The sequence below is a fragment of the Ovis canadensis genome, chromosome 4 (genome assembly GCF_042477335.2).
Source record: "Ovis canadensis isolate MfBH-ARS-UI-01 breed Bighorn chromosome 4, ARS-UI_OviCan_v2, whole genome shotgun sequence".
NCBI classification, from domain to species: Eukaryota; Metazoa; Chordata; class Mammalia; order Artiodactyla; family Bovidae; genus Ovis; species Ovis canadensis.
The window spans coordinates 58,764,793-58,785,021 of NC_091248.1; the positions used below are offsets into that span (position 1 = coordinate 58,764,793).

Here is a 20,229-nt window from a genome sequence, read left to right on the forward strand (position 1 = left end):
CTGATCTTTTAAAGTAGTTGAAATGTATCTTTGGATGCTTCACACCCACGAACCTGTGCATCTTCAGTAGCAATTTTTTTGTCCACAGAGGCCCAATGACATCCTGCTTTCCATGGCCTCTCCTACTGCAGAGAGCTAGCTGCTGAGAAGCATGTACTGGACTTAGGAAAATGGGACATGGTATAATGAAATCCATGTAACAATATATAGACTTTGTGATTTGGATGAGCAGATAATTCCTACAGCAGGTCAGAAAATGGAGAGCTCCACATAGACTTGAATAATCAAGGAAGGTTTCAAGGAAGAGTTGAGAAGCCAGTGAGGAAGACTTTGATTTTTCCTTCTGGAAAGTAGAGTTAATTCTTCCTGGACAGATTGGAGTCCAGCAAGTATCTTGGTCCCTGACTATTTCTCTGCCACTGATGCCCAGGAGCAGGCTGCTCCAAATGTTGCTCCCAAGTGTAGGCAAATCTGTACATGTACACTGACAGGGACTAGAGAAGCTTATACAGTTTCTATAGAAGATATGATGAGAGCAAACTCATCAACTCCTCTGTCAACTAAAGGCTCCTGACAAATTTTCCTGGATTCAGGTCTCAGGCATTTTAAGTTTTTTCCAATGTTTTAAATTACAAACAATACTACAGTGAATGAAACTCATTTTTTGAACTCTGCATAACTGCTTTTTGACATTTTCTCAATTCTCCACAAACCCAGCCCTCTAGTTTCAGGAGGGAATTATGTGTGCTTTGTTTGTGAAAGAGGTAACAAGGTGAGCCATTGGTAGCAGAGCTTCCTGGCTGCCTAGCCAATATCTATCCTCCACTTTGACCTTACTAACTGAACCCCAATTTTGTTCAGAGCTGCAGTGTATCCAAAAATCTTCAAACCCCTTCAGAGTTGGGGGTGATGATAAGAGCCAGGTGGGCCAATAAAATGTAAGTGGAAATCTGGAGGTGCTCCTGGAAAAGTGACTGTTTTAGGAAGACAGTGTCAGCCAAGTCAGCTGCCATATGCATTTTGCTCTCTGCCCTTCCTCACTTGTGTATGATCTTATGCCCAGAGGCTTAATGACCATTTTTGTAATGAGAAAGCTGAGAGGCTCTGGACTTTGCATTATGTGAAACTGCTTGGCGTGTGCCTATCTTTGGATTTTTTTTATTATTTGAATGAAGCAACCCCTATTTACTTAAGCCACTGTAATTGAGTGTCTGTTACTTCTTGAAGCCAAATTAAAAACCTGATTGATACATCTCTTCCAAAGGAAATCTTCCTAAGGTAATCTGGGGAATAGGCTGGAGTTACGCTGAAGTTTCCACTAAGGAAGAAGAGAAAAACTGATCAAGTATCAAAGTTCTAATATTAAGTTCTAATACCGAGGTAAAGTAATTGACCATTATTTTCGAGTCCCCAAACTGTATATATAGTATGTTTTGTAAGCTTATTCATTTTAGTGATTTGATTTTTGTAGAGTAGCATTTGATGTATTTTTAAAAACTGTGTGTTTATTGTAACAAAAAATGAAAAATGTAGGTAAAGTAAGAAATTAAACATCTTCACTCCCCACTCCCACATTCAGATGCTACTCTCAGGAGGTAGCATTAATAGTTTGGTGTCTGTTTTTCCTGACCTTTTAAATACATGAACAAACATTTACTTTCATAACATTAAGAAATTAGGCATATTCTGTTGTAAACATCCCAGTTACTTTGTATCAGTGAACTTCAGTTTCTTTAAGGCTCTGTTGTTTTTCTAAAATATTTCAAATTTTCATGAGGTCTGTGGAATTCTGGGAGAGTCTCTACAGTCAAAGGCCTAAGAGAATCAAACAGTTGTCCCTAGGGGGAAACAAATTTTGAAGAATAGCCTGAGCCCTTCATGCTTTCCTTTATCTTTTTTGTTTTTGGAATGCTTGCAAGTCTGAAATGTTCAGGCTGGGAGTGACTGGCCTGACCCACTCCTATTTTCAAGTACTGCCAGTCAGCGTAGGACCATGGCTGGGCTAATTGTAAGTCATAAGTTCAAAGAGGAAGTTAGTCTTTCCCTGAAACTGAACTAGAACAAAAGCATACACTTTTCTTGAAATCAGTGAAGGAAAAGGACTTTTATTTTCATTTCTGTTCTACGCTATATGAGTGTTATTTTATGGACTTAATAGCTAGAATTAGTCCAATATAAATAGTATTTCTTTACTAAAATACGAACAACTTGTGAGCATTCTACCACAGTTTCTTCTTTGGTCAGGAGAAATCCCTTATATATTTGTGTCAAGTGAGATAAGTCTATAGTGGCAAACCTCATCATCAGAAACAGCATGCAGTTAGCTTTATAGTACTCTCACTCTTAAATATAACTTGATAGCTAAGGATTACCACATAGATGAGAAAAATTTCTAGTAAGAAAGAGAAAAAATAAACAAGAACACAGAAAACAGAAAAATGTAATTTGCAGAGAAAAGAAGAAATAAAAAGCTATTATTAATATCTTTGGTGAGATTAAAAAATGATATGAAGTATGCATAAGGGTACAATAAAAAATAAGCATTAGGAGAAAAATAGCTCATGGAAATTTAAAATATAACAGAATGGAAGAAAAAGTGGAGGAAATTTCCCTTGTAGCAAGTCAGAAAAACAAACAATGGAAAATATGAGAAAAAAAAAAAGACAGGAAAATTAAAAGGATTCTTTGAGAAGGTCTAACATCTGGATACTAGAAGTCCCAGAAAGAGAATAGTAAAATAAAAGTGGACAAACTTGGAGAAATTATTTAAGATGGTGTTTCAGAGATGAAAAACGTAAGTCTCTTTATGCAAACAACCCACTGTGTGTCCAGTATGATGGCTAAAAATAGAAGCCTCACAGTGGGAACTTCATCATGAAATTTTAAATTTTGGGAGGCAATAAAAAATCCTACAAGTTTCCAGCATGGAAAAAAAGAAACACTGGTTTCAAACGAAGAATCAAGCATGAGAATGGCACCAAGTGTCTTAGAGAGTGAGTGAGTGAAGTCGCTCAGTCGTGTCCGACTCTTTGCGACCCCGTGGACTGTAGCCCACCAAGCTCCTCTGTCCATGGGATTCTCCAGGCAAGAGTACTGGAGTGGGTTGCCATTTCCTTCTCCTGGGGTCTTAGTAGTGCAATAAAAGACAATTGATCTATGCCTTCATTATGAGGAAAAATAATTTCCAATTAAAATGTCATATCCAGTTAAATTTTTAATTATCTGTTAAGCTAAAGTGAGGATAAAATCTTTCCTGATATGCAAGTTGTTCTGACAATGCAGTTTCTGACACACCAGTCTTAAAAGATTACTTTCCATTCACCTTTTCTCAGGTAAAGGAGGACAGTATCCCCTTCCCACAAAAAGAGAGTAAGTCAAAAGAGAAATAGAAGAGACTCATGGACTACGGGATCCAACACAGGAGAGAGATAAAGGGAGTCACCAAGATGGTGCAGTAAGGCTCCTAAGCTGGGGAGTGTACATGTAGAGAAGTGAGACCCAATTTGCAACAGATCGGAAAGCTGAGAAGAAAAAAGCAGCTTCTGATATCTGGCAGTTGACCTGGCACTCACAGCTGGGCCTTGGTGTTCTGTTGAACACAATTTAACAGAAAATCACCATCAGACAAGACGATTCTATGATCATAGACAAAAACAAGACCACTTTGTATTTGTCTTTGGTCACAGATACAAATAAGAACACTGTCCATGCCACAAAATATCATGTATTCCCATCTCCTGGTCTTCCTTGCCTATTATAGCTCTAGCCTCAATCTAGTCTTTTCTCTTTCTGCCATAAAATTAAGATAGTCATAGGAGTACCCTCACTTTCTGACGATATTCAAATCTAAAGCAAAGTCCTGTTTTCTTACACCATCCGCCAAAACACATAACACCAGCCCCAAACCTATGTGTCCTTTCTAATAGGCTACACTGAAATACCCTACTGTTCCGCCTGGTGTGTATTTTCCCTTGCTGCAATGAGTAGTAAACTCAACTCATTAAACCATAGATGTGTTCCTACTGTTCAGAGATTACTGAAAAGTCTCAGAAGTGGTTTCTATAAGAAGATTAAATGAATAGACTACCAAATGTGTTTTAAGAGAGGAAATTTATTCACTAACAGGTCAGTTTGGGGTTGAACTAATGATAAGTACACAGAAAACTACAAATAAAAACACAATGTATATAGATATTGGGGAATACAATTTTGTAAGTAATTATCTAATGTGACTCAGGTGTGGATAACATTTATTCATAATAATGCAAATATGAAACTTCAAAATTGTTAAAATTATAGCATAAAGTTATTTAGTATATGGAGGGACAAGAAATAGGTATGTTCAATGGACAGGGTATAAAATAAGCTTATTCTTCATCATTTATAGTGAGAAGTAAAAATAATCAGGTCTAAAACTGAAAAATAAAGGCGTAGCATCATTCACATATTACTTAAATGATGAAGATGGATCACAAGAATTAGCTAAAGGAAGAGGACTTAATTACGAATAGGAAATAAATGGTGTATGTGCTGTCATCTACCTTTCTATACCTGAGGCAGACATCACTAATCAACTACAGAGCTGATAAGCCAGTGCTGGGTCTCAGAATCCTTTGCAAAATGTTCACTACAGGGGGCTACCACCAGCGGAAGAGAAATGGCACTTGCCTTCCTTGGACCATATGATCTTTACAATTCCCCTGTTCTTTCATCCCATGATTATGTAAAATAAAGAACATTGAATGTCTTGAGCAGGTGACACATTAAAGTATCATTTAAGATTTTTTTCAGTTTTATTTTTTTCATTTAAGAATATTAGTAGTAAAATGGAGAGTAGATTGAACCTGGAAAAAATAGAACAAAGGGGGAATAGCTGGTGGCAGTGGCAGTCATTCAGATGATGCAGGGTAGATACTGAAAGGCTTTCCTGAGGGTTATCAGTAGGGCCTGAACGTGCCAGCCTTGCCTTTGGAATGAAATAGCCATATTCAAAGTCTTATTCTGATTATAAAATTTTCTTTAGCCTTTGAAAAAGTTTATATATATATACAGGAAGAAAAGCAACAGTTGTTTCTTGGTACTGTCTTCTTGGAACCACATACTTTCACGTCTGTAATCACTTTATTCCTTGCAATAATCCCAGTTCAAAGGTTGAAAATGCCAAACATCAGCAGCTGTTCAATGAATCTAGGATTTAAACCTGACTCTGCCTGACTCAAAACTGATGTTCTCCTCTATATAGTTAAGTTGTCACAATTGCCTTGAACACTGGAAGGGAGTCACTAAGAGAAATGCAGAATCACTTCTAAGTCAGAGCAGAGAGAGATGAATCTTCTAGAAAACTACAAATAAAGGAAAAGTGCTTGTTGGAAAAAGCAGTCTCCTGCTTGCAGCCTTTCCACCCCCACTTAGCTACAAAAGAATGGGCTTTGGCCCTGGAACTCTTCCTTATGAAGAGATAGGGAATCCACACAGCCTGTACTGGGTTATCACTTTGTGTGGGAATATCTTTCCCCGTTTCAGGCACAATGAGAACTCCTTGGTTCTGCTTAAGCCTGTATGTCAGTGGCCCTCAGGCACACCGCCAGCTTTCAGGATTTCAGACTCCACAAGAAGGATCAAGGTTCCTTTCACCGTAGTAAGACAATTGTGAGCATAGGCCAATCACCCTGAGCTGGCCATCAGGAGAGACTGCTGGCCACTGGGGACCAAAGTTCACTACTGAAGCTGATCTTCCTCTGTCTCTTCTTTGTGTAGGTAGTGTTGTTCCATCCAGTGCTTGACTGTTGTGTTTTCCTTGGTGACTCCAACCCCAAGATGCAGTGGGCCCCCTCCCCAAGATAGGTGAGTGGTGCGTGGCATTCCGCTTCCTTGGGATTGATGACCTGCCTGGTACATGACTTGATGTGTACATACAGAAAATGACATAGTTACTTGGTTAGAGGATTTTGTTGTCACAATCTTGAGTATGTTTTTAGTTTGAAAGAAAATAACCTTACGGACATAATATTCCAACTCTTAAAACATGACAGTGAATGTCAAAGCAAAATCCCCAGAGTCACTGAGGGCACTGTTAGAATGTAGATATGGGGTTTTATTCCTCTTCTGTACCTCAGTGGAAGTCAATAGGAGCTATGATTAAAATCAGAAGTGTACTTTAATGTATAGTTTGATTTCCTGAAAGTGTGATATTCTTTAAGAAATTCTCTACATTTCAATTTGTCATGGTTTTCCCTAACCCTAGCAAAGTCTCTCTCCTTATGGCAGACTGGTCTTCTTTTTCCTTTTTTTAAAGCCCAATAAAAATCATATATATTTCATGAAACTGCATGATCAATTGTATTTCAACATACAGAAACAGAGCCCATTGTACTTTAGTAATATAGGTGATATGGCATTTAAGACTTTTCTTAATTAAAAGCCAAGAATCTTATTTGCATTTCTTTGAAGGGAAAGACTGTAATAAGGACAAAGTATTGGCAAAGCGATGAACCAAACAGAGAGGAAATTCTAATTATAGACTTCAGAATTCAGTTTAAGATGTATATGTATGTCATTTTTTTCTTTACATTTTTCACATAACTCATTATTTATTTTGGATATATTTCATTTTAAAAGTATAATTAATTTACAGTGTTATGTTAATTTCTGCTATACAGCAAAGGGGTTCAGATATATAGAGACATTCTTTTTAAATATTCTTTTCCATACGGTCATCACAGAACGCTGAATATGGCTCCCTGTGCTATACAGCAGGACTTTACTGTTTATCCATTCTGTATATAATGGTTTGCATCTGCTAACCCCACATTCCCACTGCATTCCTCCTCCACCTCCTCTCCCTTTTGGGAACCACAGATCTGTTCTCAATGTCTGTGATCCTGTTTCATAGATAAATTCATTTGTGTCATTTTTTTGGATTCCACATAGAAGTGATATTTGCCTGTATTTTCTCCCAGACCATTGGTTGTCTTTTCTTTTTGTTTATGGTTTCCTTTGCTGTGCGAAAGCTTATATGTTTGATTGGTTTAGTCGCTAAGTCGTGTCCAACTCTTGCAACCCCATGGACTATAGCCCGCAAGGCTCCTCTGTCCATGGGATCCTCCAGGCAAGAATGTTGGAGTGGGTTGCCATTTCCTTCTCCAATATGTTTGATTAGGTCCCCTGTTTCTACTTTTGCTTTTATTTCTATTGCCTTGGTTAAATGACCTAAGAAAACAGTGGTACAATTTATGTCAGAGAATGTCTTGCCTTTGTTTTCTTCTGGAAGTTTTATGGTTTTGCATCTTATATTTAAGTCTTTAAGTCACTTTAGTTTATTTTTGTGTGTGGTGTCAGGCAGTGTTCTCTTATAACTTCAAGAATTTTTATGAGGTTGTGTTCAACTTCCCCAACACAACTTACTGAAGAGACTGTCTTTTCTCCATTGTATATTCTTGCCTCCTTTGCCCAAGATTATCTGACCATAGATGTGTGGGTTTATTTCTGGGCTCTCTATTCTGTTGCATTGATCTGTATGTTTTTGTACCAGTACTGTGTTATTTTGATTACTGTGTCTTTATAATATTGTCTAAAGTCTGGGAGGATTATGCCTCCAGCTTTGATCCTTCTTGGCAGGCCCGCCTTCTACCTGCTCATGCCTAGACTTGGCAAATGCTTCTGGGAGGAAAAAGACTACCTGTATCTGTTCATCTAGGAAGTGTTTATACTGTTGTAGAATTTACTTCCACAACTCTCATACGTCTTTTAAAAATATGTGATTTTTAGTTTACTAATTTTTTTCTGGTTCTTATGACAGGAACCATGGTCTACTCCAATGCTTTATGTCTTAACTAGAAGTAGAAATGGCAGAGTTACATTTTATATTCTGTTTATGTGCCCTTCTATTTTAAATTTTTGGATAAAGACAAACTTAATTCTGTTTAGTGTTTGTCATATTTTAGAACCAATATTGTGACTGTTATCAGCTTATAACTGCTTTTGAGATCACCAATAGATATTTCTCTATGTGACAAGCTATCTTACTGCTTCCATTCAACTTATCTTTCTTTCCACTTTTAAAGAGAATGTTTCGTTGAGTCAGCATTAGCAACATATTTAATAGACTAACTTCACTTACTACTGGAATCACCATAGTAGATTACTAAAAGCAATGATAATTTTTGTCCTATTATTGTTTAAAGAAATCTTACTATGGTTATTTGCTTAATAAACAAAGATTGTTTTATTAATAAAAGCAACATTTACTGGTCTTAAGAGCCTTCTATTCACCACATCTAGGTTTCCACCAATTCTTGGAATAAATACTTTAACTGCTCATCACTGTAGATCTCGTTGTGAGTGAGGTGGAGTACCAGAAAGTCTGTGTTTATCCAAAGTTCCAACTTAACTTTCTAATGAGCAAGGCTTTGGGCTAAGATGGAATAGCTTGCAGTAAGCCAGTACTTTGAGTAAAAATAACTTGAAAAGTTGGATTAAAGAATACATTTGAAAGTATAAGAGTTGCAAAGATCTAGAGTCTTCAAAGGTTCTAACATTATCTAGGATAAAATAATTTACACTGGACTCTGATAAATCAGGGATAAATGATGTAATCTTAAGGGTAGCCACTGAAAGACTGAAAAGAGTGCAAAACTAATGCATATCAAAAAGTGGGGAAAATATAAAAATTCATCTTTTTGATTAATTTGAAAGAAGAAAAGACAAGAGAAAAAATGGTACAAAAAATAATAAGACAGAGAAAAAGCAATAGTAATACAGTGGCCATAAGCCCAAATATGTCTGTGCCTGCCACGCTCCTCTGACAATGGGATTTTCCCAGCAAGAATACTAGAGTGGATTGCCATTTTCTTCTCCAGCAAATGTACTTTTGGACTAAATACAAGAACTGAAAGGCAGAAAATTTCAGACTAGATATTAAAAAGTATATGCTGTGTAGGAAAAGACACACCTGGATAAGGACACAGAAGGGATGAAAGTAAATGGATAGATGAGGAAATAACCATAAAAACAACAACAAAAAAGTAGTGTAATGGTTGATGTAGAAAATGTAAGCTTTTATAGAAAAAAACATTTTTAGAGTTTAAACCTTTTCACAGTTGTCAAGGAATCAATCTACATGTAGAAATTTTAATAAAACTATTAAAATAGATGAGAAACATAAATATTATTGTTTTAATAATGAAAATAATAAACATTCTATTTGTTTCATAAAAGTGTGAAAAGCACTTTTCACCCCAATGAGATATAAAACAGTTCATGAGTGCCAATTGACAGCAAGATCAAGACCTAGTCATTTAGAACATTCATAACTCTACCAGTTATTTTCACAACTTAATAAAAGTTGGTCTTTCAATCATGATAGGGTAGGTTATTGTCTCAGAAACAAGCCTAATTATCATTACCCAAAAGCATGAAAGCTTATTTCTTGCTCTGACAAAGTGTCTGGCCAGTCAAGGTGGTTCTCCAAGACCACAGTTGGCTCAGTATTCCTGGATGCATTCATTTACAACATTTCCATATCATCATTGGAAGTCACCACAATGGCCATGGGAGTGGGGAGAGGGGCTAGAGGTTCTCATACTGCTCTAGGATGGAAGGAACATGTGTCATTTCTGCCCACAATCCATTGACCAGAACCAGTCCTATGACCCTGCTCAATGGCAGAGGGTACAAGGAAGTATAAACCTTCTATATGCCCAGAAGGAGAGGAGAATTAGGCTTATAGGTTAGAATTGGAAGTGTCTGCCATAGCTGGAAACTCCTGTTTACGTTTCTGAGGTCATGAACCTCTATAAGGTCATGGACCATGACAATCCTGAAGAGAACAGGTATGATTTTGGCACCCCCAGCTGCTTCATCTCAGAGACTGACCTCTTTTTCACCAGGAAGCACTGGCCAAGGCATGGGCATAGGGATGCAGTCCTTTTTATGGTTCACTGCCTTTCAGCAGTGCTTGGTCCACTGGCACAGGAGGTGCCATGCGAAAGAGGAGGGAATTAGACACAATGGGACCAAAATCCCTCCATATGGGAGCATAGAGGTAGTAAGAAGATAATAGTTTTATTGAACATTCTCTAGCTGTAGTACACCTCTGATACACACAAAATTATTCAGGGAGCTGACACTGGGTTCTGATGGGCGTTGGCTAATTGGAGGCTGGCTGTCTATCCGTATTCATGTGATCTGGCCTTGTTTCTGACTGTTGCAGTCTCAGTAACAGCATTCTGGATCTGACTCTGTGAACTCTTTCAAACATAGTGGTTCACTTGGTTCTACCCTGAAGTGAACCCATTAGCTCTTCCAGAACTGGATGGCCTAACTGCCTCCCGTGGCCAGGCTGATGCGTGATCCCAATAAGACATTTCTCTAATCTTGGGATAACAAAAAGATTGAAACATACTGTACGACTGGGCCTCTATAACAGATTTGATGCATTTTAAAGCTATCTTTTATCTGTTCTATTCCTCTCCCTTTTTCCCTATTGACAGCAAAAACAAGTTCCTGAAATATGTTTGCTTCAAAAAGATGGTACTGAGGGAATTTCCTGGCTGTCTATGGTTAGGACTTTGTGTTCTCACTGCTGAGGGCCTGGATTCAATCCCTGGTAAGGGAACAAGATCCCACAAGCTGCACCAGTGCTTCCCAAAGGAAAAAAGGAACAAACCAAAAAACAAAAAGGTGGCACTGAGCTTGTAAACCAGACGGCAGTATTCAGCACCCACCTCTAACAGAAGCCTTTGATGCAGTGCTTGAGTTTGATTGAGTGCATCCCAGGACACTTTCAAGAGTAGCTCCATTTTTTTTAAATTTCGAAAATCTCGTTCTTTTTCTCTTTGCTTACGAGACAGTTCATCGTGGTAGTTATGCTTGTCAATAAGACAGTTTCGTAAATTGAGATCCAAGATCCCTCTGTTCCAGGTAAAAAGAGAATATGAAAGTGATTTGTCATCAGCTGTCCTTTTTCAAGGTAGTATGGTCAGCAGAGATATACAGAACTATTTTCATGTTAGAATCAAATTTTAAGTAATGCCAAAAGCAATTTTGTTTGCAAGTTCTTATCAGTGTCACAGTCATTAAAACCCAAGTGGAAGAGCAAACTGGCAGAGACAGAAGTTCTAGTTTCTCTGAAATTTTACTTAAAAATGAGAATTAACACTCTCCTAGAGACTCACATCATGGAATTGCTCCTTTTAGGAAAAATATCATGATTATCTCAGAAATGCTGCAATCTGCAGGGAAAAAAAATCCTTAAATTATAGCACACTCCAGTGATACAATTTTCCAGAGGTACATTAGAGAAACTTAAAAAAAAAAACAAACCCAATAAATTGTGTCCTTAAGATTTGGTCACAAGAAATTGAGGACAATGAAGAATAAAGGATAAAAAATACAGGATGCTTGGGGCTGGTGCACTGGGATGACCCAGAGAGATGATATGGGGAGAGAGGTTGGGGGGGCAGTTCAGGATTGGGAACTCATGTACACCCGTGGCGGATTCATGTCAATGTATGGCAAAACCAATACAGTATTGTAAAGTAAAATAAAAAAATTAAAAATAAATAAATAAAATGCTTTATTTAATAATACATTTTTATTAATAGTAAAATGATTAAAATTCTATAAAAATGTTTACTAAGTGAATATAAATCTGTTTGAGATTATTTTGAATCTTAAAATAGAAATCAAAGAAATATTTAGATGACAAAACACATTAATATAACAAACCTTTCAGTTAGTGAACTTGCTTCATTCTCTCTAGTTAATTCTAATAGCTTGACCAATTGATTATATTCTCGCTCTTTAATTTCAAGTAAGGCCCGTTTGCCTTCAACTTCCTTTATTACATCCTCCTTCTCTTCCATTACAGCATTAATTTTGGTTTCAACTTTCTTTAGGGAATCATTTAGCTCTTTGAGTTCATATTCCAAGAGAAGTTTTTTCTTTTCCATTTCTCTGTGGGGATACATATGCACATATATATGTATGTACACAACACATTCACACATTTGCCTTATTTTGATCCCTGAACGTCTTCACCTGTTTGTACTTTCTAACTAGGCAACAGAAGGTCTAGCCATAAATTCAGAAGTGAGATGAAGACCACAGATGAGTGGGACTGAGGGGGTATCTCCACTGAGTGTCACTGAGGGTAAGCATTTGGCCAGCTTCCCTACTTTCTCCCCAGGTCCCCAGCGCTACTGTCTCTTGGGATTCAACCCTCACCCTCTGAACTGACCTAAACCTCTCAGCATCGGTACTGGTGGGGCTTGGGTTTTAGAGCCACTACTATTGTCTGTCTCCTCTTTCCCCTCTTCTCCAGACTTTTGTATCTCCACTTATTTATCTTTTTTGGTTCCTCTAAACTTTGAGAATTTTCTCTGTGATTTCTGCCTCCAATCTACTCTAAATGTGTAGGGGCTTATGCACACGGATAGGTGACAAGTGAAGAATTACTGTTTTTTGGGTTTCAGGCATCTGGCTGGCTGACATAACTAGACCATGAAATTCTACACAGTTCAAACAACTTATTCCATATGCAGTTCTGTTAAAGTCAGTTACTCTCCATAGAGACGTGATTTATATATTAGAAAGAGAATATTGTCCCAAAATTAAGACATAAATAAGTGTTAGGAATGACAGTAATGGACTGCACTACATTCTTTTAAAGAACTTAATGTATACAACCTAGAGAGAGCCAAATGCAGATATTTCTAAAATTATCACAGTAATTTGATATGTTCAGTGGCTAATATTCTTGTTTTAGCATGCACACATAACTTGGGGAAGTGTGGGCTGGAAGGATAGAAAATAAAAATATTAAACCATACACTTTTTTGCGTGTTGTCTTTTCTGTCTCTTTTCCAATTTGTACGGGGATGGATTGACGATGGACCACTTCATCCTAGTAAAGACATGGAGCCATGTTAAATTATGTACTCTTAGATGAGAAGCAGTTAAGCAAATTAAATAGGAGAGAGAGAACGGAGCTACAAGGTGTAGAATTTTTACTATCTGTCCTGTACCCTGCAGTGTGCTTTAATTATTCCACTTAATTCTCGTAATGACTTTTCAAGATGGTTGTGGTTACCATTTGAAAGAGGAGCTAACTGACTGTAGAGAATGCTGTGGGTGCTCTGCCCAGGTTCTCTTTATGGAGATACACCCATCCCTCAGAGGTTTTGAAGGCTGCTAAGGAAAAGGTCAGTTTTCATTGCAATCCCAAAGAAAGGCAATGCCAAAGAATGCTCAAACTACTGCACAGTTGCACTCATCTCACACGCTAGTAAAGTAATGCTCAAAATTCTCCAAGCCAGACTTCAGCAGTATGTGAACCATGAACTTCCAGATGTTCAAGCTGGTTTTAGAAAAGGCAGAGGAACCAGAGATCAAATTGCCAACATCCACTGGATCATGGAAAAAGCAAGAGAGTTCCAGAAAGACATCTATTTCTGCTTTATTGACTATGCCAAAACCTTTGACTGTGTAGATCACAATAAACCGTGGAAAATTCTGAAAGAGATGGTAATTCTAGACCACCTAACCTGCCTCTTGAGAAACCTGTATGCAGGTCAGGAAGCAACAGTTAGAACTGGACATGGAACAACAGACTGGTTCCAGATAGGAAAAGGAGTATGTCAAGGCTGTATATTGTCACCCTGCTTATTTAACTTCTATGCAGAGCACATCATGAGAAATGCTGGGCTGGAAGAAGCACAAGCTGGAATCAAGATTGCTGGGAGAAATATGCAGATGTCTCAGATATGCAGATGACACCACCCTTATGGCAGAAAGTGAAGAGGAACTAAAAAGCCTCTTGATGAAAGTGAAAGAGGAGAGTGAAAAAGTTGGCCTAAAGCTCAACATTCAGAAAACTAAGATCATGGCATCTGGTCCCATCACTTCATGGGAAATAGATGGGGAAACAGTGTCAGACTTTATTTTTTGGGGCTCCAAAATCACTGCAGATGGTGACTGCAGCCATGAAATTAAAAGACACTTACTCCTTGGAAGAAAAGTTATGACCAACCTAGATAGCATATTCAAAAGCAGAGACATTACTTTGCCAACAAAGGTCCGTCTAGTCAAGGCTATGGTTTTTCCTGTGGTCATGTATGGATGTGAGAGTTGGACTGAAGAAAGCTGAGTGGAGTGCCGAAGAATTGATGCTTTTGAACTGTGGTGTTGGAGAAGGCTCTTGAGAGTCCCTCGGACCGCAAGGAGATCCAGCCAGTCCATTCTAAAGGAGATCAGTCCTGGGTGTTTTTGGAAGGAATGATGCTAAAGCTGAAACCCCAGTACTTTGGCCATTGGAAAAGACTGATGCTGGGAGGGATTGGGGGCAGGAGGAGGAGGGGACAACAGAGGATGAGATGGCTGGATGGCATCACCGACTCAATGGACATGAGTCTGGGTAAACTTTGGGAGTTGGTGATGGACAGGGAGGCCTGGCATGCTGCAATTCACGGGGTTGCAAAGAGTCAGACACGACTGAGCGACTGAACTAAACAGCTTATGCTTGTTCTCTCCACAGAGCGCCATGGCTGTGCAGAGTTGCCTTGGCAGCGGGTGGGGTGCAGAAGGGTGGGTGGGTAGGGGGATGGAAGGAAGAGGGGCACAGGCTGTGACTGATGTGGAGGTACAGCAGCCCACCCCCGAATCAGGGTGGAACAACTTCTGTGGTGCGATTCATGATCTGAGTTCCCCATGGGATCAGGTTGATTCACTTTTAACCTAGGGGTCTCCTGAAACCATGGTTTGGCCTGACTTCTTCCACAGCTCTGTCCTGTTTCCCTCACTCTACTATCGGATTCTCCTTAGAGCTTTACCTCCCTGAATACGCATCTTAATCTCTAAGGTGGAGGCTGCTGCTTTTGCTGCTGCTAAGTTGCTTTCAGTTGTGTCCGACTCTGTGTGACGCCATAGACAGCAGCCCACCAGGCTCCCTCTTCCCTGGGATTCTCCAGGCAAGAACACTGGAGTGGGTTGCCATTTCCTTCTCCAATGCATGAAAGCGTAAAGTGAAAGGGAAGTCGCTCAGTCGTGTCTGACTCTTAGCGACCCCGTAGACTGCAGCCTACCAGGCTCTTCCATCCATGGGATTTTCCAGGCAAGAGTACTGGAGTGGGGTGCCATTGCCTTCTCTGAAGGCTGAGGCTAAGATAAGGTAAATGATTTTCCCAAAGTCACATAACTTCTAAGCAGCAAGGCCAAGATCAGAAGCTAACTTTGTCTAACACTGCTTTGCATCATGCTCTGTGGATTCACAGAAGATTCACTTTCAGCCTCAAGAATGGTATGTGCATACATGGCAGGGGGTGCGGAAGAGCCCCTTCCCACCTGAGGGTCATGCTCGACTTTGGGACCTGGGGTAATACAGGGGCTTGAAGACACCCCTGCAGTGTGGTATATTTCTGGGGTCTTGCTCAGTCTTGAGCAGATCTAAATTTTGTGAGGCTAAAACTTGTACAATTTGGGGCGTTCTTTTTAAGAGAAAGAATCACAAGTTACAAATGCTAAATTAGGTTCAGGGCCTTGGAGGCGGTTAATGCATGTGAAGGGCTGAAGCCTTAGCTTCACTGTGTTCCTTGTAAATCTATCTCGGCTCAGTGTCCATTTTCTAGGTGGCAGCTGGGTATGTCTTGACTGACTGCTTCATCTCTTAAGGAGGTCAAAGTGAATCCTAATTCTAAGCCAAGGTATCTCAGATGTGTTGCTTTAAAAAATAACTCTAGGTTACTTAAATTGTTTCAAGACCTGTTATAAAATATTTCAAAGTGAAATGAATTTTAATTATTTCTCAAAACACAAATATGTTTTAGGAAAGAGTCAGGCACGACTGAGTGACTGAACTGAACTGAAAACATAAATATGGGTCTTGTATAATGTTCACAGTGAGAGGGAAGTGAAGTGGAATCAAACAGGCAGAGAAGGATAAAGTAGTAACTATATAAAGAGGTCAGGACATTTGGTTGCTCTTGAAGGAAGTGATTGTGTTTGTGACACTGCTTTCTAATATTGGAAAATGCTTGACGAGGTCTGGAGAGACCTTTTCTCCCAGTCAGGTCTCCAACTTAGAGTGATGCTACTGAGTATTCAGAAATCTTTTGTGAATCCCCAGAGCCCAGGTTTAGTTTGATAGGATCAATCACAACTGCATAACATTTCAGTTTGTGTGTTTTGGTTTTTGTCAAACCTATGTAGTCAATGCAAAAAGCGCAGTGATACCCATGCATTTTTATGTCCTTGCAGATACAATGTTCACATATGTATGAGCTGAAGTAGCACACCTTCAAGGTGACCTGATACTCAAGCAGTTCTTCTAGCTCCTTCTGCTCCTTTAGTAATTGCTTTTGCTTAGATGTCAAATCTTCCCGTAAATTTTTAATTTCTAATTTCTTCTGCATTACTTCCTTACGTAATTCCTCAGTGCTTTCTCTCAATAGTCTCATCTTCTTCTCCATTTCCTTTAAAAGGCATGAAAATCATCAGGTTATACAAAATCTGAGCAAGCATCTGTTTGGCTAAAAATAAAATTTAAAAATTTACTTACCATTTTGATTATATTTGCTTCGAGCTTCATAAATGATTTCTTACAGAGTTAAATGCAACTTTTGATTTCTGACCTTTTCAATGAATGCATAGCAATTATACTATATGTATTAAATGTTTTACATTAGATTTGAACTCTTTTTTTCATTTTTAATTAATGTTCTTTTCGGTCTTCCTACATTTTAAATGTTTCCTTTTTCTGAGTTAATGTTTATTTGATACCAAAAAGCATTAGTAAAAATTTCCAGCCTTTTTTTCTAGTAGCTTTGTGATTTGACAAATCAGATACAAATAATGTTTGAATATCTAGGTTATGGTTAGTCTGAGTCACACATGAGAATTAAAGATTAGGGAGTTCATGTTTGGAATGTCTCTAGTCCTTGACATTCCTCAATCCCCCCCTCTCATTGATACTGCTTCTCTAACTCATGCACATTCTCCTCAAATGCCCTCGGCCTCAGACTCCTAACAGGGCTTTGACTGTTTCCTGTGACTGATTATCTGAGGAGTGTTTAACTTATGAGAGAGAAGCCTTCTTGTACTCAGGAGGGCCACACATTACTAATGACTAAGGGGAAGGATGCACTTAGCCTTCTCTGGCCTTTCTGCATATGGCTCTCTTCCACTGATGTTCCTGGAGGGTGAAATTGGTGAGTAATCCTATGATCTGAAACTAAAATTCAAAATACTTTTTCCCATAGAATCTCTGTTGAAAATGGTGGTTAGGAATACTTATATGATGCTAAGTCACTTCAGTCGTGTCCGACTCTGTGCGACCCCATAGATGGCAGCCCACCAGGCTCCTCTGTCCATGGGATTTTCCAGGCAAGAGTACTGGAGTGGGGTGCCATTGCTTTCTCTGGTCCGACTCTGTGTGACCCCTTAGACGGCAGCCCACCAGGCTCCCCCATCCCTGGGATTCTCCAGGCAAGAACACTAGAGTGGGTTGCCATATAATATATACATATATATGCATATATATATACATTCTTACATTCATATATAATATGATGTATATTCATACTCATATATGTAATAGTATCTTACTCTATGTTTAACAGGTTTTTGTGCCTTGAAATTAAACCACCAACAACATACTTTTTTAATAAAACCATTCAGAAGGTGTAGTGCAGTCCCAATTAATGTGGTGTGTGCTGATTTTTCCATTTACTTTGTATGATAGATTACAAAAGAAAGGGACATAATTCCTCCTAGTCATGTTTGCATGCCTCTTTGCAATATGGCTATGTCATATTTAGATGTAGGAGGACTTCTCCCCCTTGATTCCAGATGTGGCACTATGACTTGCTTGGACCAATGTGATGTTACCAACAGTGATTTAAGCAAAGGCTCAAAAACTGCTTGTGTTGAGGTTTGCCCTTTCTTGAGACTATTTGTCTCTTTCTTGAGACTGGAAACCCTTCCATCATGAGACTAACCAGTGACATGTGACCTTAGACCAACTACACCAAAATGACTGACATACAAATGAAGCCATCCTACCCTAACTGAGCCAGCTCAGGCCAGAAGAATTCACAACTGTTGAAAATAAGAAAATAAGAAATGGCTGTTGTTTTAAACTAGTACATTTTAGGGAAGTACGTTTTTACAAAGTTTGTTAGGCATGAATTACTAAGTTTGTTAGGCATGATACATCTGTATAAAAATTTCTTATAATCAGCTTGAGACATTCAGGAAGCTAAAAGAGTAATAACTATAGCAAAAATAATGTTTTTAAGTGCCAACCACAGAATCCTTTTTTCTTCTGAAAACAAAGCAGATATTGTCCAATCAAACACAACCTAAATTAGATGCCAAGTAGCTAAATCCTGTAATAGGCACACTTATGCTTACTGCAGAAGTTATACAGGTATTGCTTTCATCATCATCCATAGTTAAGACTTCTGGGTCTTTCAAATGTTTCAGGATATGGTTTCTGTGATAAACATTAATATTTATCAAAAAGGTTGTTTCAGTCCAGCTGTATTTAACAAAGTCTAGATCATCTAAGACTTACTCCTGGCTTAGGTATCTTCTCGAATTCCTTTAGTATGAGGTTTTTTTCTTCCACTAAGCTGCAAACAAACAAACAAACAAACAAAACCTTTGACAAAGTACAAAAATTAAACTATTTGCACAGTAATAATTTTCTACTTTCTCTTCTCAGAACACACTCTCCGGTGTGTTTGTCAGCCTGGTGTCCATCCTTGCTGATGGCTTCACTGACTCCCACAGGCTCACATAGGGGCTCCCTCTCCAGTCCTCCCTAACACTGTACACACCCCCATTGAAGGAGTTCTCTCACCACACTGTAACTGCTTGTGATCACAACCTCCCCTCCAGACTCAGGTTCCTTCCAGGCAGGCTCTGGGCTTTTTCTTTATATTATTTACAAGAAACTAGTACCTGTCTGGATTACTGATACAGCCTTTACTGGTTCCATCTAATTAGCAGATCCCACTAGCCAGTAGGTCTAAAGAAGCATGCATACCAGGTTTATTTTTATGAAACTATATTTGCAATAAAGTAAATTGAAGGTTTTTGTAATAACTGTGTGCCACACAGAATTTTATAGGTTAGTTGTGTGGACTGTAGGCTGAAGCTGAATTTCTTCAGAGTTTTGAATACTTATACCTTTCCTTTTAGAAAGAAAGAAAGTGTGCGACCTCATGGACTGTCACCTGCCAGGCTCCTCTGTCCATTGAATTTTCCAGGCAAGAATACTGGAGTGGATAGCCATTCCCTTCTCCAGGGGATCTTCCCAGCCCAGTGATCAAACCTAGGTCTCCCGCATTGCAGGCCAATTCTTTTCCATCCGAGCCACCAGGGAAGCCCTTTCCTTTTAGAGCTTGTGTATTCAGTTCAGTTCAGTCGCTTAGTTGTGTCTGACTCTTTGCGACAGCATGGACTGCAGCACGCCAGGCCTCTCTGTCCATCACCAGCTCCTGGACTTTACTCAAACTCGTGTCCATTGAGTTGGTGATGACATCCAACCATCTCATGCTCTCAGTGAAAGTGAAAGTGAAGTCGCTCAGTCGTGTCCGACTCTTTGCGACCCCATGGACTGTAGCTCTCCAGGCTCCTCCGTCCATGGGATTCTCCAGGCAAGAATACTGGAGTGGGGTGCCATTTCCTTCTCCAGGGGATCTTCCCGACCCAGGGATCGAACCCAGTCTCCTGCATTGCAGGCAGACGCTTTAACCTCTGAGCCATGAAACCATACTCTCAACGTGTGTATATATTGCTTTTTTACTTCCAAGCTGTTGCTCCTGCACGTCAGCCATGTTGCCACCAGGGGGTGATAGTGTGCTGCCATCGCTGGGTTGCACAGCCCGCCTGAGTGTCCCTGAATTTCAAAATGGTGCCATGAGTCTCTCCCACAAGATAAGACTTAGTCTCTTCTTTAAATGGAAAAAAATTTTTTTTTCTTGAGCAAACGTAAAATGGCTAATTCTTTTGAACATTTTAAATGAATTAAATTTCGATCATACATTTTCCCCTTTTTCATTAAGAAACATTGAAATTGAGGAGTGAGATACTTCTTCCAAAGTCACCAGTCAAGGCTAAACGGACTTTTAAACTCAGCTCTCTCTGACTCCAAGGCACTGTTCAGTATCAAGCTATTCCTGGAATACACTGTTATTGAAATATTCCACTGTTTTTTTTAGAATTTAGATT

At 39.1% G+C, this 20,229-nt stretch overlaps 1 protein-coding gene across 4 annotated transcripts in view; it reads right to left on the bottom strand.

The window, feature by feature from the left end:
• Positions 1 to 20,229, bottom strand: part of CCDC146 (coiled-coil domain containing 146) — a 143,160-nt gene that overhangs the window by 23,269 nt on the left and 99,662 nt on the right. For 2 of the 4 annotated variants that reach the window (XM_069587806.1, XM_069587805.1), the window contains exons 5-9: positions 18,569 to 18,626; positions 16,290 to 16,466; positions 12,831 to 12,904; positions 11,728 to 11,955; positions 10,725 to 10,911 (exon numbers count right to left, since the gene is read on the bottom strand). In XM_069587806.1, the coding sequence (XP_069443907.1) occupies positions 10,725 to 10,911; positions 11,728 to 11,955; positions 12,831 to 12,904; positions 16,290 to 16,466; positions 18,569 to 18,626 (724 nt within the window). The remainder of the gene's footprint in view (positions 1 to 10,724; positions 10,912 to 11,727; positions 11,956 to 12,830; positions 12,905 to 16,289; positions 16,467 to 18,568; positions 18,627 to 20,229) is intronic. The other 2 variants (XM_069587808.1, XM_069587807.1) reach the window with 1 other exon arrangement.